This window comes from Brassica napus, unplaced genomic scaffold (genome assembly GCF_020379485.1).
Source record: "Brassica napus cultivar Da-Ae unplaced genomic scaffold, Da-Ae ScsIHWf_1415;HRSCAF=1998, whole genome shotgun sequence".
Taxonomy (NCBI): domain Eukaryota; kingdom Viridiplantae; phylum Streptophyta; class Magnoliopsida; order Brassicales; family Brassicaceae; genus Brassica; species Brassica napus.
In genome coordinates this window covers 1-17,415 of record NW_026014828.1, presented here as the reverse complement: position 1 = coordinate 17,415, position 17,415 = coordinate 1, and the positions used below count along the sequence as shown (strand labels likewise).

General features: G+C 37.6%; 2 protein-coding genes, 1 long non-coding RNA gene and 2 pseudogenes across 4 annotated transcripts; 1 reads left to right on the top strand and 4 right to left on the bottom strand.

Annotated features, from left to right (window-relative positions):
• Positions 1 to 3,752: 3,752 nt before the first annotated feature.
• LOC125597271 lies at positions 3,753 to 4,842 on the bottom strand. The gene is made up of 2 exons (XR_007331590.1): positions 4,621 to 4,842; positions 3,753 to 4,063 (listed from the first exon to the last, which is right to left on the bottom strand). It is a non-coding gene; the product is annotated as an uncharacterized LOC125597271 (long non-coding RNA).
• On the top strand, positions 4,057 to 7,105 carry LOC125597269 (annotated as a pseudogene).
• Positions 7,106 to 7,235: 130 nt separating this feature from the next.
• Positions 7,236 to 8,956, bottom strand: LOC125597270 (annotated as a pseudogene).
• A 1,385-nt stretch (positions 8,957 to 10,341) lies between these two features.
• Positions 10,342 to 11,914, bottom strand: LOC125597272 (transcription factor TCP13-like). Of its 2 annotated transcripts, none has more exons than XM_048772033.1 (2): positions 11,654 to 11,914; positions 10,342 to 11,449 (listed from the first exon to the last, which is right to left on the bottom strand). In XM_048772033.1, the coding sequence occupies exon 2, from the start codon at positions 11,427 to 11,429 to the stop codon at positions 10,500 to 10,502; it is 930 nt and encodes a 309-aa protein (XP_048627990.1). In that variant the 5' UTR covers positions 11,430 to 11,449; positions 11,654 to 11,914; the 3' UTR covers positions 10,342 to 10,499. The 2 variants fall into 2 exon arrangements, with proteins under 2 accessions (XP_048627990.1, XP_048627989.1); XM_048772032.1 differs by having other exon boundaries at positions 10,342 to 11,439.
• A 565-nt stretch (positions 11,915 to 12,479) lies between these two features.
• Positions 12,480 to 16,766, bottom strand: LOC106417469. Its single transcript, XM_048772035.1, has 3 exons — positions 16,196 to 16,766; positions 12,763 to 16,077; positions 12,480 to 12,529 (listed from the first exon to the last, which is right to left on the bottom strand). Exons 1-3 carry the CDS (start codon positions 16,764 to 16,766, stop codon positions 12,480 to 12,482), a joined length of 3,936 nt encoding a protein of 1,311 aa, XP_048627992.1.
• Between the last annotated feature and the right edge of the window lie 649 nt (positions 16,767 to 17,415).

The following is a 17,415-nucleotide window of genomic DNA, read 5'->3' as shown; positions in this document are numbered from 1 at the left end:
AAATTTTTTTCCAAAAATAGTGACTCTTCTTTATCTTCGTAACACATTCTCTCGCTCCTAAAACACTGAAAAGTTAATCTTCGCTAGTGCGAACAACTTTTAGTAACAATCAACCATACTGATCACTGCATAAAGTGTTGTTACGATAATATACCATTCACATGAAGCTTCAAAAGTCGTTAATCATAAATTGTTACCAAGGCAATAAATTATTAAAAATAATGAAAAATCATTTATACGGAAAGATTGAAAAGTATAAGAGAAAACATTAAAGATGACGCGCTTGATATTGTAATAGTATATTCCTTGGTACTTACTAAGGTCAAATCAAATTAATTTGTTTTCATGCGAGTTAAAGAAAAACATTTTTGTACGAAGAAAAATTATATAGATAATACCCCACCTTCTTCACAGCTCATTGTGGAACAAAGCACGTGATATGTCCACAAGCTTTTTGTGCTTAGTACAGACTCAGGACATAACCCTCAAATCAACGAAGACAAGAAGTATAAGACGACGACTTTATAATATAATAACCCTCTACTTCTTTTACATGCTAGATTCCTTAATTTTGAATTTAATAACTCACATGCAATAAAAGTTATTACATCATCTTTTAAGCAATCAATTTAATAACTCACATGCAAATCAACCGACCATTTTTTATAACCAGATAAAAATGAATTAGAATTTTCAGAAGTTGTTTTTATAAAAAAATTACATCGAAAGTTTATAATCCTCCCGATCTTTAGAAAGAGAGAAATAATCTTCTACTTAGCAAAAAAAAAAAAAAGAGAAATAATCTTCTGTCAATACTTGTCGCTTGTCCACAAAACGTAAATCATTGGTATTCCATATAAATTAGTTACTTTCACTTTCTATAACTAAATAGTCTCCTTTCTTGTAAGACCCATCAATCTCAGTTCATGCATGCTAAAAAAAAAATTCTCAGTCCATGCAAGCTTTCTTCCAGTCACCAATCCACTTTCTCTCATAATCATTTATTTTGATTTCATGCTGCCATTAAAATACTAATAATATTTTCTTATTCTTTTAGATAAATATATTATTATTTTTTTGTTCAAAAATATATTATTTATTTATTTTCAAAAATTATGTGTGTTTCTGACAAACTCCACATGCTCATGTAAAGGGCCACCAAGACTTCTAAAGACCCAACTCCATTATTTTGTCCACATGGATGTGAAGGAAAACTTAGCTAATTATAACATGAGATCAAAATCAATACTATTAAAACAGAAACATGTCCCATTGATAATAGTTGAGTCCAATTAAAAAAAATATACATCATCTACATAAAACTGCTTATATCACTTTATCAATACTATTAAATTTTCACGGCAGTTCTAGCAATTCTAAAATCCTACTTTTCAGGAAAATTTGATTGCCACTTTTTAAATAAAACGTAAACAACAATAACAAAGCAGTTCCATAACCACTAATGTCCTATTTTTAAGGACTACAAACATATAAAACTTCTATTTTTCAATTAAAAAATCTATTCTACTAAACTCAATTAAGAATTTTACGTAACCACCTTACACAACCAATTAAACTCCTATTATAAAGGCAACAAATTTTATAAATGACAACAAATTTCGTGAAATATATATACAACTCCTATATCTAACTCATTATCCTGAAATATATGTACTCCTGTGACCCCAAAATTTAAAATCAACAAAACTTCCATATCTAACCAAAATCCAAATTGTCACTATTTATTTAAAAATTTTATTTTTCTAGATAGTTTTTTTATAAGAAAATTAAATTATTTAATCCATCTATTCTATTAAATTAGGAACATGATCAGTTGATATTATTATGGAAGTATTATTTATAAAAATATATTCTACGGGTTTTAGTTTAACGGGTTTTAAATAGGTTATTCGATTAAAAATATTTGTTAAATGTTTAGTGAAGACCTTATTAACCCATTTACATATATATATTTAACAAAATATATTAAAAATTATCTTTCAAATATTTTTCAAAACTTTTGTTCGGTTTTCTGTGCGTGTTGGATTTGATATTGGTTTTCGGATATCTCTTAAGAACCATTCAAGTATATATGCCAAATCTAATAGATTATGAAACTTTGATTTTTGGGTCGATTCCGAGTCAGATTTTTTGGATACGAATATTTTTCTTGACTAATTATGTTAGGTAACTACTAAGAAAATATAATATGTTGCAAATTTTAAAAATAAAGTTTAAAAATAATTTTTGAAATACATATGACATATAATTATGCAATTTGACATATTTAATATAGTTACCAAAAATTATATTAAATTAAATTAATACTAAAACAAATATGATTACAAAAATAACACAAATACAAAAATTAAATTTCTCAAAAAAAAATAAACAAAAAATAAAAGGGCGGGTCAGAATCCAAATTGTCACTATTTATTTAAATCCAAACGCAGCTTTTGCGGTTGGTAGCGGTTGTCGGTGGTTTGCAACAATCACTCAAATCGCTATAAACCGCTTCAAACCGCTACGAATCTCATAAATTCAAAAGCTGGCTCCAGCTAACGTTTGCGGTTGCGGACGGTTGCGGGAGGGTAAATTTTTTTTTTTTATTACAATATATATACAAAAGTAAAATTATTTAATAAAAATTTAAAATTGAGATTATGAAAATATTAACATATATCTATTATATTTTAATTAATATTATAAAATTTTATAATAAAAAAAATTTCAATAAATTTTCAAAAATTAAAATTATAACTTTCTAAATATAAATTTTATATTTATTATAATTTTATGATTTTTGATATTTTTATAATTATATTAAATGTAAATATTGTTAATTTATTATTTGACTGTTACCATATTTGGTAGTTAACCAGTCATAAGTCACCCGCAAACGCACCAATTTTTAACCGCAGTACCAATCGTACAAATCTCTTAAAACCGCTAGAAACCGCAACCGTCCGCATCCACAAACTCCCACAACCGCAACCGCAACCGCTGCGTTTGAACCAATTAAGCCAATTAAGACGTTGTCGCGATTTTTAACAATTCACGTGGCCCTGGATCAAAATTTACAAAATTCATATTTAACGTCATGGCAAATTATTATGTATAATTATAACATTATTATAATTATACATGAAATAAAAAAAATGAAAACCATATAATTTTAACGATAGCACATGTAGAGTATCCAACATCACAAATTCAATCAAATTATCAAAACCTCTTACTAATAGTAATTAAAAATTTAACACATATGATTACAGAAAAATACAAATATCATTACAAAGAAAAATATGAGACAGAAAATTAATATTTTACAATAAAATAAAACAAAAAATATACCCGCCCTTTTAAGGGCGGGTCAAAATCTAGTTTAAAGTTAAAATACCCCCTCTATCAATTTTTATGTTATAACCAAATTGTTTCTTAATTATGCTTTTAATTATACATAACATAACAGTGAATTATCAACTGCTAATCGATAAAAGAAACTCAAATGACTGCTGAGATAACTTTCAAAATATGATTTTTATAGTATTGGATTATTATTATTATTAGCAGTAGTAAATTATTCATCAATTTACTATTTTACACCAACAAATTAAGATAAACGAAATCAATAAGCATTTAACTTTGGTATAATAAGTTAGTCTTGTGCTCTCATGTGCAGAACTTTCATCGTAAAGAGGGGAACCAGATTCCTAATTATTTGCCAAGCAGAATTTTTCAGAGCTCTGACATAATTGAAAGAATATATGATAAATACAAAATTTGTTACATGTATATAACCTTACATGTTAACACATGTACATTCTTACATTATATATGCTTCAAAGCTTTCCGGCGACAGTTGTATCTTTTGCCTTTAAAGAAACAAACCTCTTTATCAAAGAACTAAAACAAAAACCTTTTTTTCCACTTCTCTTCTTTCTTCTTCAAGGTAGCCTCCAAAGCAAAACACCAAAGAGCCTAATCTGTTGTCTGGTCATAACTTCACAAGAAGCTCCTTAATGCTGGCTTCTTCCTGTCCATTTCTTCGTTTCTTCTCCATCTGAAACACACACAAAAAGAAACGCTAAATCCAGAACAGAGGAAGAAGACGAAGAAATTGGTAACTGCAACAACAGAGTTTATGAAAGTTCGTTTACTTAGTTATTTCTTTTGAGATAAGGAGTTAAGAAGAGGAAGAAGATATGTCTGCAAAACTTCAGTATAACTTGTCAGATGAGAACCCAAATCTGAATAAACAGTTTGGATGCATGTATGGGATCTTTCAAGTGTTTCACCGGCAACAATATCCGGCGAGACCAGTCTCAAGCGATGTGGAAAAGTCTCTGCCTCCAGGTAACTTAAATTCTCTCTCTTTCTAAATCTCAGTCTAGTGTTTAGGACCACAAAGAATAAACAGAGTAGTTTCACTACAACCAAAAACTACGAGTTAAGAAGTGGCTCATTTTGCAGGAGAAAGAAAGGAGATTGTCGGTGAAATTAATATGGAAAGTGAAGAAACGGTAAGAATCTAAACCAATTTGTTCATTCATCTCTAAGAAATGAGAATTCTGAAAAAGAAAGACTAATAAAAAAACAGAAATTGCAGGGAAAGAGTACCAAGAAGAAGAAGAAGTCTGCAGTGAAAGAAAAGCATAGAGTATCTTCCGAATCCTCTTCACGGCCTTCCTTTTCGTCTTCTCCACGCTCCTCGAGCTTCTCGTCTACAGAAGTCAGTACCACGGCTTCTCAATTCGACCAGCCTGGAGAGAAGCAGATCAGAGAACAGCCCAATGCTAGGCCTATGATGCCATTTGATCTGAAGGAGCTTGTGAAAGGCTCTATTAATAGAGAAATGAGAACCAGAAGTGAAGAAACAGCAGCCTTCACTCAGCAGCAGCAGCCCAATTCAGCTAGAACTAGTTCAAATGAGTGGAATGAAGGTAGTGGAAGGGCTTTGAAGTTTAAGGAAAGCCATAGGCTGTCTTACGACGAGAGGGAGATGAGAGACAACGGATACAAGACGGACTCGAAGTTGAAAGAGACACCTAGGTTGTCTTTGGATAGTAGATCAAGTCCTCCAGTGAGTCACAGGAGATCGAGTTCGAGTGTTGTTGCCAAACTGATGGGGCTTGAAGTCATTGCGGACAATTTTGAAACCGAGCAGAGAAAAGAGAACCTGTTTTGCGACTCCCCAAGGCCACAACCAACAGCTCTACAGAGATCTAGAAGCGTTGGTTCCATCAAGAAGATACTACCTGCTTCTTCTAAGTTTCCAATGGAACCAGCTCCGTGGAAGCAAATGAAAGCAGGAGACGCTGCACCGACGGTTTATGGAGAGATTCAGAAGAGGCTTACGCAGCTGGAGTTCAACAAGGCGGGAAAAGATCTCAGAGCTCTTAAGCAAATACTTGAGGCTATGGAAAAGACGCAGAGAACTCACCAGCCAGTTCCAGCTGCAACAAGTCCAGCTATGAACTCTAAATCTACATCGATCGTGGTAATGAAACCAGCGACTCCAGTTTCCACTTCCTCGCTGCAACAGAAGGCCGCCTTGCCAAATGTCAATGTTGGCAACACCAGAAAACCTCAAAAAGTCACCTCGGGGAAGCAGAACATTGATTCGACCAAGAGCACTAGCCCAAAACCAATAAGGTCGAGGCAAACTTTGGTGGCTAAGTCAGGTAAGAGCCAACAGCAAAGCGTTAGCCCAAGAATGCAGCCCAAAAAGCTCGGGTTTGAGAGGCAGTCGCGACCAACTACTCCAAAATCAGAGCCAGGCAAGATCCAAAGGCAGCTAGGTAGTAGACAGCAAAGAGAGTCAGTCTCACCGAGAAGAAAACAAGGGATAAAACCTCGTAGTAGTCTTCAGCAACCTGATGACCGATTAAGCGATGCGAGCAGTGACTTGAGAAGTTTAAGATCTGGTAGCAACATAAGCTTGGGATCGAATGGTGACATCGAGGTTACAAGCAACACCGGGTGGAGAGAAACTGTGACTTCGCAGAGGTATGAAACAGATCTATTTCTCCCTTCTCAGTTAGTTCATTAGCTGAGTCTCTTCTTTTTACTAATGCAGAATCCAGACTTTGGAACCAAACAAGACAGGCCATCTCTTAAACCTCTGAAAGTTACTGTTGAACAACCGAGCCCTGTTTCAGTTCTTGATGCAGGCTTCGACGAAGAGGATTCACCGTCCCCTGTGAGGAAGATATCCCTTAGTTTCAAAGGTAAGGCACTTGCAAGGATTCACAAGGTTTTGGTTTGAGTGAAGTCTCATCTTTTATTTGTTTCTCTTGCCAGAGGACGTTGCTCTACGTTCTGAAGAATCTATGTGGATAAATAAGCCTAACGGCGTCTGCAGATCCATACTATTGCCTGAGAATAAGGGTCCAACGCAGACAGACTCTGATCTCCTCGAATGCTTCCCTGATGAAGATGCAAACTTCAAAAGCGGCGACCACAAGTACATCTCGGAGATACTGTTGGCATCAGGGCTTCTGAAAGATCTTGAATACAGCAAGATAAGCATCCAGCTGAACCAAGCACGTCTCCCTATCAACCCTGGACTGTTCTTCTTCCTGGAACAGAACAAGGCCAGCAATATGACTCCAATATATAATACCAAACACCGAGGCAGGGAATTCAGACAACAGCAAACAAATCTGACTGAGAAAATCAGGAGAAAACTCATCTTCGATACCGTTAATGAAATTCTAGCTCAGAGGTTCAAAGGTTCTGCAAATCCAGTTACAACAATGGAGAAAAAATTAGAAGCGGAGGGACTTCTGCAGACACTGTGTTCGGAGATTGATAGGTTACAAGAGAACAAATCAAAGTGTATCTTGGAGGATGACGAGGAAGATATCATATGGGAGGAACTGCAATGTCAAGGCATGAATTTGAAGGAGTTTGAAGGTGAGAATCCAGGGATAGTGTTAGATATTGAGAGGATGATTTTCAGAGACTTGGTTAGTGAAGTTTGCTTCTGTTAATTTAATGGGTATCACTTAGAATTGTACATGGTTTCTGGGTTTTCAGCCTTGTTTCTTCTCTTCCTACTTGATTGTGTAACAAGCATATATATACAGGTCTAATTAATAAAGTAAAAATGCTAAGAGCATAGTTGGTCAATCAGAACAATTTTCATTAGGAAATGGAGTTAAAGGCTAAGCAATCTTTTATTTCTCCATCATATCAAATTAGTACAAATTCTTACCCTAAAAGGTAATGTATCCAACTGCAAACGATCACTAAACTCAACAGGCAAAGCTATTCTGTCTACATGTACTAAATTGACGATGATACCTATTTAACATCTGAGACGACAGTTCCCAAATCAATCCTTTCGGTTCCTAACTTTTTCTCCCTCTTGTCTCCACCTTCTTGAAACCACCCCTGTTCCTGGACGCTCCTCTTATCGCCAAACACGAAGGTCTCTTCAGAGTTCCAACCTTGAAACGTAACAAAGTTTGTTGAGGTCTTGCACCATCTTTCTTCTCTCCATCCTCGGATTCAGCAAACCCGTTCTCCTTGTTGATATCATCTGACGGAGTAGATGCCTCAAGAACTGGGATGCGATGGTTGTTGCTCATATTCTTATCAGGGACGTGGTTGATGCTAAGCTCCACAGGGCCGAACACAGGTGACACTTCCTTCTCCACGAATCGAAGAGGTGCGGTAAGAAATGGATTACCTTCCACTTCTTCTTCTCCTTCTGTTGATTTTCTAACATCATTTGGAGACTTGAGTACTTCTAACCCACCACCATTGAAAGAATGTTGTATACTCGGTAACGATGGCCCATTTTCTTTACTCCCAACTTCTACTTCGATTGCGCCTGCATTAGCTTCCTCTGATATATGACACGATTTGGTTCCGGGAAATGCAGGAAGCCAAACCGGGATGTGTTCATCTGGAGGTTCTACTCCAACCTCATAGAAACTAGGAGCAACTCTTTTCTCTTTACTAATTGGGAAACGAGGGAGAGCATAAACAAACGGCATCTCCTCCGCTTCTCCTGTATAACGAATAACATCCTTGACTACACTGGAACCAGCAAGACAACGATCAGTGTCCGAAACACCACCAAAACCCACACCAGACCCCAAATCCTCTAACGCCTGAACAACATCCAGAGAATTACCCTCTACTCTACCTGCCACGTTAGCATACAGCTTAGCAGTCTTCCCAACGCTCTGAACATACTGAACCGCTACACCGGTTAGCTTATCAAGAGCAGATTCTTGAAAAGAGCTAAACCTAAGGCCCTCGCGTGTTGTCTGTGATTCCTGATAGACATTAACCTCAACACTCTCGCAAATCTGAGCCACAGCCATTCTTGCAATGGCGTAGGCGAAATCACTGCCTTGAAAAAGCTTTCTCTTGCCCTGTGATTCTCTGCTCTGAGTTCTTCCACCTTCTCCAACTCCATTGCTCATATTCAAACTCTTTTACAGCTTCACCCAATGGAACCATTTTTGGGACGATAAACCAAGGCAACACGCATCCCTCTCGGAAACACACAAACCGAAAGTTCGTTACTTTGGCACCTAACAAACGATAAAAGAAGATTCCTTTAGTGAAAATTGAATCCAATTTCTGCGAAACCCTAGAAACTTAATCGGGTCCAATTGAGCTCAACAAGCCAAACTACGAGAAGAGTAAACCAATCCGATAAAAGGAAGTAGAATTCTTACCGGAGAAGAAACTTTCTCCATCGTAAACGTCCAAATTCACCGGCGAAGAGGAACCGACTAACTTCGGCAGCTACCGGCGGCGAGCCCAGTGAGGGAAAACTCTAGTGAAGAAGTGAAATTGAGAGAGGAACGGCGCAGAATTTAAGGATTCGAACGCGATTTAGAATAAGTTCGAAGTGTAAAACGCTCTTCACGATCCAGAGAGAAGTAGAGGGAGTGTAGGAGGAGATTTGAGATTTCGTCAACTTATAGACCAACCGGGTTTTATAGACGCAAGCTTTTTTTTCTCTTGAGGAAGTTAAATTACTAACCGAATTATTTTAATGGTTACAGCGATGATGTAATAACTATTGTGGTTCTATAGTGTTATGTATACAATTATTGCCAGAAAGGCAGAAACGATAATATACTTGCCACATACAATCCATAATTACAATTTCCTATAGTTTACTTGGGCTTTCTAGCTCTCGAACAAAACCTCAATACAATGGGCCCTTATAGAGTAGCCCAATAACTAATGTAAAAGAAAAATGAATAACTTATAGGGTGGCCCTTAAAACTGCTTTCATTCTTGCTAGTTTTTTCTTGTCAACTATTCTTGCTAGTTTCCGAGTGAAAGTTAAAATGTTTTAGACTTCACTATGATGATAACAATCTCTACTTCTACACAGCATATATAAAATATATTTTATACTCGTTTTAAGAAATTTTCACACGTATATCTGTGTACTATAGACGCTGCATGATGGCTAGAGCGACATGGAAGCTTTTTGCAGAAAGTATGATTGAGATATGACAGTGTCACAGAGCATTGGATCGGTAGCCTTTTTACTCTATTCAAATATCAAAGATTGTACACATATTTACATGCTTTTGTCTGCAAACTTTTTTGTTACCCCTAGTTAATTATTTCCTCTTACTCCTTCGTCTTACCTGGCCCTTTAAATATAAATAAACTTTAATTAACAGAAGAATAATCTAATGTTTACAAGCTTTTTTCTGTTGTGTCATACGTACATAGTATCTTTACTTTAGCCTATTGTTCCACAAACAAAAAGACTTTAGCCTATTAAGTGCATTTGGGTTATAGCATACAAATCCGACGAGAGCATTGACTGAGCGTGATCTCAACTTCTTAACGCAATTATTAACTAACAACACCGTCAGTCTAAATGTGGCCTACTATGCTAACTAATGGGACACTTAATTGTGTGCTCAAATCCGTTCACAAAGAATTTCTGTTTGATCCCCTGAGTCAAGCATTTTATCACATAACACACTATAATAATGTTCGATTACATTGTGCATCAAATAGGAAACATAATCTCATATGCGATACATTCTTTACCAGCTGAGTCAATAGACTATAGAAAATATTACAAACATTTCACATTATTGTGCAGTCTCTCCATGAATCTAAATTTATTTAGCTTGTTAGTTTCAAAAAATGTATTACATTCCATATACTTATAGAGTTATACAACAAATAAAAACTAAATAAATTAATATTTAATGTTTTATGTTTTGTGTGTACTCAGATCCTATGAAGAAGATACACGTAGATGAGAAATTTCTAAACACAGGTATGCATATTAGTAAATCAAATAATCAATTATCTGTTGATTTAATATGTTATCTGTTGAAAAAAACGTTGAGTCGTATATAGAAATATATTAGGAAAAAGGTACACCATTAACTACCATATTATTTTTGTTTTGTGTCTCTTCACTTGTGAGCACATCAAACAGTAATTGTTTCCATAATCTAATTTCACATCGGATTCTTACTCCTTCAGTTTTTCTACTTCCGGTCGAACTGGACCGACGGCATCGGGTTACTATAACCATGCAACAAGGAGTAGAGGGTCGAAATGTTTTGGGAAGATGAAGAACTACCCATTAATGGCATTTGAAAGTGGCTTACCATTTGCCTTGGATCTGTTGTCTCCATAGTCCTCGAACCAGCTGATGATGATGAGGGAAACAAAGATTGTATAGTAGTTGTTGTTGATGATGTCGTCACTGGACATACCAAGAGCTGTGATTGAATTGGGACAATACTATGAAATTGATGTTGATGATGGGGATAATCTGCCTGAAACCTCGTATGTTGTTGTTGATGCTGTTCCATGTTTTGATAGGTTCCATAAGACCCAATATGATTATTGTTGGTTTCTTCACGGCTAGTAGTAGTATTGGACTCTTCTACACATCCATTAATTTTAAAACCGAGTTGGGTCGGATCTTGACCCGGTGGTTGACTAAGATTCAAGAACGCCTGGTGATGGTTGAAAAGACTGAAAGTTTCCGGCGAGACGGGCAAGGGAGGAAGCTCATCGATCTCATCTTTGGCTGCATTGAGCAACCAGTCAACGGCTTTGCTAGGCTGGTCAAGGCCGAGACGTTCTTGAAGATCATAAAGCTGGATAGCCGTGGGGACTGATAATCTCACGCGTCTGTCACGTAGACCACGCAACGTACACACTTTGCTGTGACGGTCTTTGCCTCCAAAGGCACGTGAAACCCTAACAATCCTTGGATCCTTCGATTTCATCCACGACGACGAAGAAGAAGGAATCGAAGTTGGTGGCTTCTTAATAACGGGTTTACCACTGGTGGCTACGGCTACGACGACAGCTTCTTCTGAATCTTCTTCTACTTCTCCGTTACGTCTTGTCCTAGTCCCGCCTGAAACATCGTCGTTTGCATCTCTCCAAGGTCCGGTATTCATAATACTAGTACTGTTGAGATCTTTAAAACAATTTAATTTAAAATTTCTAAGAAAATCATATTATCCGTTAGGGTTTCTGATTTTTTTTTTTTGTAAACAAGTGATCGTAATACAGTGAAACTCACGAAATAAAATTATAAAATAAATTATTTGAAGAAAATTAGGGTGAAATAATGATTTATTTATAGATATTCGTTCACGAAAAATGAGATGTGTTTGCTTACTTGAGTTCCTGAGTCTGAACGGTCATGAGCTTGAACAGCAAATCTAGGGTTTTGCTATTTGATAAAGCGAGTAATAAGATGATGATGAAGAAGAGGGACTGAATAAGGATGAGAGATAGAGAGAAAAAAAGTATTTGATTCCGTTTTTCTTTTTCAAAAGCATGAATAAAATGAGAATATGAAAAGAAAAAGAAAATAAGAAAGAGGTAGATGCTTTTGGAAGTGAATATGAGAACCCTACCAGTTTCACAAGCCTCCAAAGTTTAGAAGAATTGCGACTATTTATGCTAAAAAGCTATGGATATGGTAGAGCCACGTGGCAAATTTTTCGCTATCCCTCGAACGGAAAATAAAATAAATGCTTTGATTAATCAGTCATATTCATTTTCATCTTTAATATTATGGATCATATCATATCTGTAAATCTATATACGGACGAGAAAACACAATTCGGATATCATATTATCCACGTATAAGATATGAACGGCAATCATAGTACGGCTAAGAAGAAGATCCCAAACAAGCATACGTGAAGATAGCAAATTATTAAACATTTACTAGGTCAGTTCCCGGGCTACGCCCGGGTTATTTTCTAAGAAAATTTTGAACCAAAATATTATATTAGATGTAGGTATTCTTGTTTGAACACAAAAAAATGTGTTGGTAATAATTATTTTTGTTTGGGATGGAAGGATTGTGTGTTATAATATGTCTGAAAATTTGTAAGTAAAAGCCCAAAAAGCAGTAAAAGCAGATTAAAAGCCTAAAAAGCAAATGTTTAAAAGCCAAAAAAGTAGTAAGTAAAGTAGATAATGGAGGAAGCAGATTAAGTCTTCGCAGATCCGATTGTTTTGAGGGTCATGAGAAAGAAAGGACCTGAAATTGGATAAGAATAGTTAGTCAGCAAACGTTTAGTTGAATATTGTGGTATTGCTATTAAATTAAAAGTTTTGTACCTGGCGTAGGTGGGGTAAACCCATGTGTAAGTCTCTTCTTTATTGGCTTGTATCATCGCTGGGTCGATATTTTCGAGGTTGTTAATCTGTGAATATAATATGTTATCAGATTTCTGAAAAAGATTGGAGTAAAAAATAAATTATTTAAATTACCTGTCTCGGGATGAAGGCCTTTGAAGATTTCTTTGTAGACTATGTTCTTCACTTTCAGCTGGTGTGGATCTTCAGTTTTGATGATCGTTAATCCTGCTTTGCTTGTGACACGGGAGAGGGCCACGTAAAGTTGACCATGAGAAAAGACTGGCTTAGGCAGGTATAAGATGACCTCTTTTAAGCTTTGGCCTTGGCTTTTGTTGATTGTCATTGCGTAGCACAATCTGATAGGAAATTGCCGCCGACGTAATGTGAACGGTAATTTCGTTTCATCATACAAAAGCACAATTCTTGGGATTAAGACCTCTTCTCCAATGTGGGATCCAGTGATGATTTCGGCCTTCAGAACGCGTTCACCAACGTGGGTTAGGATCATCCGAGTACCGTTGCATAATCCTTTTTTCTGATTTATGTTTCTGAGAAGCATAACTGGGGCACCAACTTTCAGAGTAAGTTTGTGCGAAGGCAAACCCGAGAATTCCAATGAGTTAAGATACTCAATGGAGTATAGTGTATCATTTTGATCTGATGTAGTATCTGATAACTCAAAGCTGTCTGAGCTGTAGTAATCTCTTGATACCCCGTCGGTCCGTGAGATGGTATAAGCATTGATTTCATCAACGGTTTCGTTACGGGGTGTGAGGATAGCTTTATCGGTGTAGGAAGTCTTGGAATTCATAGGGCTGCTGATTTGTCCATATGCAGCATCAACAACTTCTTTCAATGGGTCAACAAAACTCTGACAAATCAATGAGTCATCGATATCTATGAGTTGGTCATTGTACCCATCCCCCTCATATTCTTGTTCTTCTTCTAGACGACCTTCCCCGACTCTGAGAAGCCATTCAGAAAACTCTTTCTCATCCTGATTGACTCGCATATTTGTTTTCAAAGAGAACTTGTGGCAGCTATTCCATAGATATGAATGGCTTATCGAAGCTAGTACAGTATCAGCTCTTCTACCTTGCGGAATGACTGGTAGGATCTGTCTGAAATCACCACCTAACATAACTGTTTTGCCACCAAAAGGCTGATTCTTTGCGGGTGGATTTTTGATAGACAGAATATCCTTCAACGACTTGTCTAATGCTTCGAAAGCATGTTTGTGTGTCATCGGTGCCTCATCCCAAATTATGAGGTCTGTTTCCTCAATTAACTCAGCAAGCATTGTACCTGGTTTGATGTTGCAAAGCTTATCTTCGTCGAGCTTCAATGGAATATTGAAGCGAGAGTGAGCTGTTCTCCCGTTTGGTAGTAGCAATGCGGCTATTCCCGAAGAAGCAACTGGTAGAACAATTTGTTTTCTTGACCGAAGTCTGGATATAATAGTCTGGTATAGGAATGTTTTTCCTGTGCCCCCTGCGCCATATACAAAGAAAAGTTTTCCTTCTTTCTTGTCAACCGAGTCTAAGACTGATTCATAGATTGCAAGTTGCTCAGCATTGAGCAATTTGTATTGATTGTCATGTCTTAGTGTTTCCTCCGCAACATCGTAATCCATTTCTTGGTTCCACAAACTGTTCCCCAGTTCCTTGAGCAAAACATGATTGATCTTCGGCATATCCTTAAAATCGTTTAAGGAGCGATCTTGCATGCGCATCAGCTTTTCAACTTCTATCAATGTGTATTGCTCGAGGGTACTATCGTCCAGTTCCAGATTCGCGTGGCCTAAGATCCTTTGCCTCTTGTGAAGTATGTCCTCGCTCATTGATTTCCATGAGTGTTCCCATAGTCCTTTAGGGCTTGCGACGAAGCAGTTGTTTAGGAATGTGACAAACATATCACGAAGCTGGTATGGGCTGGCCGTTCGAGCACCCTCCGACATACTCTCGAGCCATTCAACATCGTCGTCCAAAAGGCCTCGTGCTTGGCAAACTGATTTGAAGTCCGGGTATTTAACGTCGTTGTATGTTTTTAGCTCGTCGTAACTTCTAGGACCCTTAATCTTATTAATGAGGACCCTCAGGTAGTATCGATCGCCTGCCGAAGGATGGACAGCTACGACTCGGCCAATTGTTTTTCCTCTCTTACGCTCAGTCCACACTTTAGCACTGTTGTTCCAGACAAAATATTCAGGAATCTGCACATATGTCAGTGTTCGGGCAAACGCTGACCTTCTGCATAAAACCATCCACTCTGTGAACATCGTCTTCTCGATACCCGGTTTGTGGATTACCCGACCGAGGTTGTCTGTTGATTTAACCGTAATATTATGTTCGCCTTCCAAGTGAATGATAAGCTTTTCAACTGACGGCTTTCTTTTGTGTATGTGGAATGCGAAAGTCCGCCACATAGACTCACAAGCTGATAAATATCGGGCTTCAATGTAGTCTTGGATCTCATTGCGTTGCCTTAGGACTTTCTCCTTTGATCCTCCGGATCCTGTGGCGTCGGATGTAGTTGCTGTATTTCCTTTCTCAATAACAGCGGTTGCTCGGTCAACGCCCTTGGTTATGTACTTGAATAAGTATTTCACCGCGCTTGTCCGATTACACCATTCAACATTAATATGAGCTTCGTACTTCTTCAGAAGGTTAATGTTATGAGGCACGACGAAAGTGTTGTCTAGTACAGCTCCAGACTTAACTGTACCCGGATCTTTGTTTCGGCGTCGACGATATAACACATACCCGGATTTGTCAATCGAAGTGTTGTCGTTATTCGGCCGAGGATACTTTTTCGTGCACACATTGTTTTCCATACATGGTGACTTCGGATTGAAGTGTCCACATGGACCGTGGATCATGTGTTTCGTGACTAAGTCGTAAGCAGCTGGGTCTTCCTCTTTGTTGGGGAGCTCGGCCGAAATTATTTCATCCACTTCTTCTGCACTTGGTGTTCTGGTAGAATTTCCTAACCACAATAATATATGTGCATGAGGGAGACCTCTTTTTTGAAACTCTATTCGGTGGAGAGCTGCCTTATATGGCTTGAAAAAGTTGCCTGCTTTGAAATCCTTGAGCAGTTGATCTAGCTTCATCTTAAAAACCCGACATTCAATATCCGGTCTATCATTAGGAGAATCTCCACCGTATTTCTGAAGATGTTCTTTAATCTCGCTCCAGTTTGGATTGGCCGTCATCGTGATAAACAAATCTGGATTGCCGAATTCTCTGCAAATAGCCATAGCATCGTGGTATTTCTCAACCAAGTACCGGGGGCCTCCGGTGAAACTTGGGGGCAGTATAAATCTCTGGCCAATAATTTTAGCATCAGTGTCACCTTTACTTACAGCATCAAGGACATTGCTGTAGAGCTCAGCCCGCAAGATTTCTTGGTTATTTCTCGCCCACCTCAGTCGGTCTTCTTCAATCGCTGTATAAACGTCCACAATAACTGATGGAGGAGACGACCGCCTTTAATCAACGTCATTCCTTGGTTAGGACGTGTTTGGATTAGAGAAGCGTAGTATTGACGGATGGTCACGAATTGCCTTGTTCTTGAAGTGCCTGTCTCAAGATGCAGGGGAATTTCTGGGTGAAACCCGTATTCACCATACGGAAACAAAGAGGGTATTGGAGGCTCATATATAGAGGGTGATCGTCACGTATCTGCTGCAGAGTGTCAGATTGAAACTGAACCACTATATCTCGTTCTCCAATTGTTGATGTTATATCCCCCACGATAAGACCTGCCACCTCGCTTGTAGTTGGAAGATCATATTCCTTTCCCCTTCCCTTATCTTGGACTAACCTAATAGTAAACTCTGACCCAACGCTTTCGTAGTGGTCTCGTGCACGACGAAAGATCTTTGCCAGACAATTGTTCTCGTCAATCATCTCGATGAGGAGGGCTAACGTTGGCTCATCGAGGTTACCTTCTGCTGAGGTTTGCCCCATCGCGTTTAGGCGGTTTTTGAGTTCGTTAGCCGTGTCAAATATGTAAAGCTGGAGATATTCTGGGAGACAGCCTTGTCGTGGTATGAGCGAGCCAATTCTGTGGTGGGTTTGACCTTGGATCCGTATAGTATAAGGACCAGGTGCGTGGACGACACTATAATCCATTTTCATTCCAACGGATGTAAAAGCAAGGACAGAATTATAGACTCGGATAGTATCTCGAAACCATCTGGCTTGAAGAAGTTTTTCTAACAGGGCTGGCGGCTGGTTGATCGGTGGAAGCTTGATTTGGCCATGGTTACAGCAAAGGGTGAAAGTTGGTTCACCTGTTCGTGGGTCTGTAGCAGTGCTTTCAGAAGTCCACATTAATGCACCACATTTTGAGCATGGTACGATTTGGTTTTCATCTAGTCGGGATGTGAACCTTTTTCTGGAAAATGTTTATTACGAATTGTTAAATCATAGTTTTTTGAAATCTTAAGAGTTTAACAGAGGGTTAGAATTTTATTTTTTATATTTTGGTAAAAAAGTTTTTTTTTTTTTTCTTTAGTATTTTTTGTTTTTTTTTAAAAAAAATTATTTGTTAAAATGAATTAGTTTTGAAATTTGAATTAGTTGATTTTTAGAAACACCATTACGCTGAAAAATATATTTGAGAATTATATATATATATATATATATATATATATTCTGGGAAACTATAGGGGCTTAAGTAGTATGCACCTTTCTTTTTTGGTTGAGTGCGACGCGTTCCTTGTGGATTGGTGGAGCATTTGTATCTATATAGAAACAACGTAAATTTGAATCAGAAATA

Bases quoted from the DNA above. Each gene is read 5' to 3' on its own strand.
- LOC106417469 (XM_048772035.1), bottom strand. From the start codon at position 16,766: ATGGATTATAGTGTCGTCCACGCACCTGGTCCTTATACTATACGGATC. The intron at 16,078-16,195 runs GCAATTCGTGAC...ACGTTTATACAG, and splicing joins ACAGGCACTTCAAGAACAAG to CGATTGAAGAAGACCGACTG. The intron at 12,530-12,762 runs GTAATTTAAATA...ATCCAATTTCAG, and splicing joins AGGCCTTCATCCCGAGACAG to GTCCTTTCTTTCTCATGACC.
- LOC125597272 (XM_048772032.1), bottom strand. From the start codon at position 11,679: ATGACCGTTCAGACTCAGGAACTCAA. The intron at 11,440-11,653 runs GTAAGCAAACAC...AGATCTCAACAG, and splicing joins GTTCAGACTCAGGAACTCAA to TACTAGTATTATGAATACCG.